This window comes from Cicer arietinum, chromosome 5 (genome assembly GCF_000331145.2).
Source record: "Cicer arietinum cultivar CDC Frontier isolate Library 1 chromosome 5, Cicar.CDCFrontier_v2.0, whole genome shotgun sequence".
NCBI classification, from domain to species: Eukaryota; Viridiplantae; Streptophyta; class Magnoliopsida; order Fabales; family Fabaceae; genus Cicer; species Cicer arietinum.
The window spans coordinates 42,427,990-42,434,432 of NC_021164.2; the positions used below are offsets into that span (position 1 = coordinate 42,427,990).

General features: G+C 30.0%; 1 protein-coding gene across 1 annotated transcript; it reads left to right on the forward strand.

Annotated features, from left to right (window-relative positions):
• Nucleotides 1-1,361: 1,361 nt before the first annotated feature.
• Nucleotides 1,362-2,565, forward strand: LOC101495665 (uncharacterized). Its single transcript, XM_004499377.4, has 2 exons — nucleotides 1,362-1,518; nucleotides 2,023-2,565. The coding sequence occupies exon 2, from the start codon at nucleotides 2,064-2,066 to the stop codon at nucleotides 2,379-2,381; it is 318 nt and encodes a 105-aa protein (XP_004499434.1). The 5' UTR covers nucleotides 1,362-1,518; nucleotides 2,023-2,063; the 3' UTR covers nucleotides 2,382-2,565.
• The last annotated feature ends 3,878 nt before the right edge of the window (nucleotides 2,566-6,443 follow it).

A 6,443-nucleotide genomic window follows, 5' to 3' on the forward strand; every position in this document is an offset into this window, starting at 1 on the left:
TATATAAGGTCTTGGGTTTCCCTTCCCAATTGATAACTTGTAATCATAATAATCATCATTCAATGGAAAAGATTTTGAGGTATATTCACATAAATTCTTTGTTCTTCTTTTGATAGTGTTTTAGCAACCCTTGATAGCTTTCTTACATGGTTTATACACATCACCATAGAGCTGAATTTTGTGGTTACACAAGTTCAAATTGTCATATATACAATTTTATCTCTTCATAGAAGAATCTTAATAGATGTCTCATATCAAAATATTTTGAAAAAATAGAACATCAAATTTTTATAAAAGTGTATCATTTCAACTCAAGGCAATTCTTTGTAAAAAGAATGAGAGAAACAAATTTAAAACAGCTACACTGGTTCTTGCCAGTTCAAAACAGTTTGAGTAGTTTTTTCTCAGTTATTTCAAAGACCCTGATTACTATGAGTGCTCAGAAATAAAACTAGTGTTTTAAAAAACTTATTAATGAGTTTCATGAATATGGTTTACATATTAGCAAAATAGCATATGTCTTGTGAGATATTTCCAAAATATTAGATAATATATGTATGTATAATTGGTGGTAATTGACGTGATTTAATTGTTGGTTCAAGTGCCACCATCTAATAGCTTTTCAATTTTCAAGATATTTTCCTATCAAAGACTACGGAAATTATGGTTCTAAACTAAGCGAAGGGAGAACAAGATAAAACTAACAAGAAATTAAAAACATTTTTCTTCATTCATTAAGCATTTTAAAATGTCTTAATGAAACTACATATATAGTGGATGATAAAATAAAAGGTCTAAAAGACAAAAAAGTCCAACGTTTTTAAGTATTAGTTTAATCCAAAAATGCTGGACAAAATTGTTGGAGTGTGTATAATTGTTTTACACCGTCATTTAATGATAATCTTTCAATTTGTCACATCATATTTAATGGTTTTTAAATCAAAGACCGTTATTAAATTTGTCGAATTGGCAAATTGTTATCGATCATCAATGTAATATCTCTTTTAAATCCATATAAATTCTACATTCAACTTAAAATATTTAAATTATTTATTTAAATGTAATTGCCTGCTCTATCATGAGTAAGAAAGTACTTGTAGTAGTTTTGATAAGTACAAATTCATATAATGTTTGGAGTAACATCCAATATGTTAATGTGTAGGTTCGAACTAGAATCTCACTTCACAAAATTAGAGAGTTATTGCACGTTCTTACCCTAGCTATCTATCACAATTTTTTTTGAGGTACCTGAATGTCATGTTATTTCCAAACCAATCATCAATTAGTAAAATCAAAAACAGTAAATAATTTGGGGCCTTTGACTATTATTGGAAATGATATAATTTCAAATGTTTGGCTATTAATGTTTTTCGCTTAAACTGCTTCGGTCCTCATAATAATTTGTGAAGGAGATTTGTTTTTTTGGCTCTGCCAATTCCATATAAATTGACTCCCCTTTGTGACTTGATGATTAACCAATTTTGAAATTGCAATTCTTTGTTCCAAAGGACCCTCCAGGTGATATATTCTTTCTTTTATTTGATTATTTCAGTTGCTTTATCCTATTGTTTCTGCATTTTCTTGTTCATGAAATTAAAGTATTAGATTCTGTGATACCACACCCGGTTGGTTGATTAATTATAATCAATGAACAACATTGTGTCACAAATGGTAGATGTATATGTTCCTTAACTATTTCATGTAAATAGAAAAAATATCTTATAGGATTTATAAGATTAACTTATTTCATACTGCTAGCGTATATTGGTTAAAGAAAGGTCACAATAAAAAAAATTTATCTTATGAAAAAAAACATTCAAAAACAAGACACCTTTGAAAAATAAAAAATCATGACCTAATTAAATGTGGATATCTAAGAATTTAACGAGACTTATTTTAATGGATTTTGAATGACTTATCCACAATTTTTCACAAGACAATCTACAATTTAGCAAAAATAAACAGATTTGGATCAATTATTATAAATGATAAGCTTTAGTTTTTTATTTTATTTATTTTCAGAGGAAATAAAATCAGAATCTACCGCAAAACCGAGTTGAAGTATGGGAGAAACTGAAGAAAAAGACAATCATGGGGATGAAGTTGAGAAGAAGGAAAAGAAAGAGAAAAATGAAGATGAAAGTGGAAAAGAAGCTAAGGAGAAAAAGAAGAAGAAAGACAAGGATGGTAAAGAGAAAGAAGGGAATGAAGAGGGTGGAAAAGAGAAGAAGAAAAAGAACCCTGAAGATAAGAAGGATCCTGTAATACTTAAGCAAAAGCTTGAAAAATTAGATGTCAAGATGCAAGCTTTGGTGGCAAAGAGAGAAGAAATTTTGAAGCTGCTTAATGAAATTGAAACAAATTCAAGTGAAGTGTCTTAGATTAATTAATAACTATTGTTTTTAGTAATTAAGTGTGCTTATCTCTCTGTAAAATATTATAATGTAAAATAATTATGGAGGTTATTAAGGTAGTCTATGATTAATTTTGCCAGTGTTAGATTGCTGGATTGTATAATTTCTTAATTCAGATAAATGAAATAAATAATATATTAATTAAGCATTACATTATCTCTATATAACTGATTTGAACCAAATAATGTTAAGTTGGATAATCAATATTTGTCAAAAGAATATGACAATGTGATTATTATTATTCAGGGTATTAGTCTTAGTAAATGTCTAATAGTTAATCTTTCATATTCTTATAACTTTCAATAGTTAGTCGATATACTAATTATTAGTGGTATTTAAAGTGATTATTCACTTACCTTTTAAGTAATATAAATAAAAGTACATTGTATCGTAAATACATACTTGCAAAACTCTCATATATCATTCTAGTCATCTTGCTCTTTTAGTTTATTTCTAACTCATTATATGCATGATGCTAAAACAACTTGAGATGATTTTAGTTCTTGCTTGTAAGTGTGATCTATGGTCCTTCTTGAAATTTACTTTATCTTGTTCATGTTGTAGTTATACTTCTTTCTCAATGATAAAAATTTCTTTTTATGCCATTGTATATAAGATTACACGTTATTTAGTTAATTGTCTTGGAAAAATTATTGATATTGCTATCATGGTTAATCTTGTATTCAGATGCTATACATTTTTATTCCCTTTTAGACCGTCCTTGTAGACATTTAATGAATGACTCGTGATTATAGACAAGTTTGATATATTCTATAGAATGAATGAATTATGTTAGCAACACACTCTTTAACATACATTTTTCAATATATTTTTTTTATTGGTTAAAGTTCACACAAGTTTAATCAAATTCAAATGAGATCTAGATGATTTGGTGGGACCTACGTGAATTTTAATCAATAAAAAAAAGATGTAATAAAATATTTGTTAGAGAGTGTATTCCTAACACTCTTTAAAATATATACATTTTGTGATCCTCACATTATCAATTTGGTATATTTTTGTATCCAGTTCATTTCTCTCTCTCTCTCTCTCTCTCTCTCTCTCTCTCTCTCCCCTTTAGTTGTGAAAAAGTGGAGTAGTGGATGGTCGAGGTAGATCAATGTCAAACTCAGTTTTGTGTAGGGATGACGAGATGGTGAAAAAAGTGAAATCTCCTTAAAGTGATCACGAGATGCCTCTAGACATCGACAACTATCATGGGCACTTATAGAGGCCCTAAAAATACGATCCATCTATTTCAATCCACATGGATACTCTATTTTTTGTCGAGCACGCAAAGAAGTTAGGTCCTCTAAAGATTTAGAAATTTGACCTTGTTAGAACCAAGTTGGTTTGAAAAACTATGAGCCTTACTTGTTTTGATAATAACAAAATTATTTTGTGGGAATAACTCAAAGCACTAATGTTCTATTTAAGTAATGTTCTGTTTAAGTGTGTAGTTCTCTCTCATGTTATTTTGAATGAGTTTACTTTGCATCTTCTGATGTTTGAACTAAGTTAAAGGAAAACCAAGTCTCCTTTCTAATTTTTGTATTCTGAGTTTGACGAACGCCCTCTAAAACGCGCCTCTGGTGATTCTATTATTGCAAGCAATACTCTGATTAGTTTGGTTTTAATGACTACAACAAACATCTGATTATTTTGCCTCTGACAAGTGTGATAAGCAAGTGATCGTTTGCCTCTGATAAATCGTGTCAAGAATTTGACCGTTTGACTATAATGAAAAGTCAACTCTCTAAAAAGTCATCTAAAGAAGACAAATTTGTGAATCCTCTACTTAACTATCTGAATTTATTATTTGTCTGAAGATCTATGTGACATACATTTGATCATGATATCCTCTGCTCTCAATGTCTTCATATCAAGACACGTAGAATTAATTACAAAGACTATTTCTGGACAAGATTTAATGCTGAATCAATCTCTAAAGATTTGAAACGAAACTTCAAGATACATGATGATTGCTTGCAATCAGAACAATAACTAGAAACTCTAAAATTTCTATATAAAAAGACAGACAACCCTAATTGATCAATACAACAACAACAACACAATGAAGTAAGCACACTACAACCATCTCTACACTCGTGCTCTCTATCCTTTGTTTTGTCTAAGTGCTAAGAAACAGTTTCTTAGAATACAACATTGTAAACACCATCTTGTGCGAGTATTCAGAAAACCCTTAAACTTACTCTTTTGTAACCTAGCCTAGTAGTGGCTAGATTCCTAAACAGCTTACCTGTATTAAACTATAAAGTTGAGAAGACTTGAACACATTTAATCTAACTAGCAGATGTTCAGTGGAAGTATGATTCATTTGTTGAATTAGTGGATTAAAGCCTTTAGTTTGAAGGGATTGGTTGAAGCTATCGTGTTGGTGGTGAACCGGGGTAAATTGGTTGTGTTGTTATGTGTTTCTGCTTTAATTGCACTTTTTCATTAATTTGTTTTAATCTTGTTAATTTTTTTTTATAAATGAAACACAATTCAAACCCCCTTTTTATTGTGTTTCTCATTCTACAATTGGTATCAGAGTAAGGTCTCAAAGTTGAGCACTTAACTGTGTTTGAGTAAAGATATGTGTTATTATGAATAACTCTGGTTATTTCAGCAAGAGTCAAGTACTGGAAGGACATGCCCCAAAGTTTCTACATCTCACATGATTTTGAACTTTGGGACATAATCGAAGAGAGCTATGAAGCTCCAAAAGGCGTTGCTAGTGTTGAAATATCCAAAAAAGATCTCAACACTGATCAAAAGAAACAATACTAGATGCATCATGAAGTCAGAACTTTTATGATGAATGCCATCACCTTCAAAGAGTTCAAAAAATGATCAAAAAAGAAACATCAAAGAGTATCGTTGATGCACTAGTTCTTAACTAGGAAGGAAATAAGCAACTACATATAGCTAAAGCAAATCTACTAATCAGGAAGTATGAACTCTTCTATATGGAAGAAAATGAAGACATTGAGAATTTTTTTTTCTAAATTCCAAACTTTAGTCTCTAGATTGAAGGTTCTCCAAAAGAGTTACACTACCTCTAACCACGTCATGAAGATCATTAGAAAACTTGGTTCCAACAAAGAAGACTTAAACACAATTAGTTTGACTAACATGTGTTCAGTGGAAGTATGATTTAGTTGGTGAATTAGTAGATTAAATCCTTCAGTTTGAAGGGTACCATGATAAATTGGTTGTGTTGTTATGTGTTTCTTCTTTATCTACTCTTTTTCATTGTTATAATCTTGTTAATGCATTTTTTCTATATAAAAAAAACACAATATTCAAACCCCATTTATTGTGTTTCTCATTTTACAGACCCCACGAAGAAGAAGGACAAATATGTAGTGTGTATGAAATATGTGTGTTTCCCATGTTTAAGGTACTCTTCAAGGACATGAGAGTCCGACTTCCATTCTTTCCCTTTGAAGTTCAAGTCCTTCACCATTTGGATGTCACACCTTCTCAATTTCATCCAAACAACTGGGCGTACATGTACGCCTTTCGAATTTTTTGTCAACATTTAAAGGGCAAGGCGACCGTCTCCATGTTCTTCAATTTCTTTACTTTTCTTTATGATGCTGAAAACGATTGTTGCTCGGCAAGGTCGGATATCCTTCAAGCAGCCATAAAGGATATTCAAACCTTATTCTAACTCTGTCAAAAATTTTTGAGACAAGTATTACGACCTCCACTCGACAGCACACAAGCAGAGTTTTTTTTTCAATAACCTTTTTTTTCAAAAAAATTATATCAAAATACTCCATTTTCAAAATTATATATCAAAATACCTCATTTTTAAACTTACCCACAAGTCGCATTTGCAAATGACAACTTCCATAAAGAAGTCTGCGTTTGCAATGATGACTTTCTTAAGGAATTTTTCAAAAAAAATAATTTAATTTTTAAAAAAATTATAATATATATATATATATATATATATATATATATATATATATATATATATATATATATATATATAATAAAAAAACACAAACACACATA

What these genes read in the sequence shown, in the direction of transcription:
- LOC101495665 (XM_004499377.4), top strand. Translation starts at nt 2,064, where the DNA reads ATGGGAGAAACTGAAGAAAAAGACAATCATGGGGATGAAGTTGAGAAG.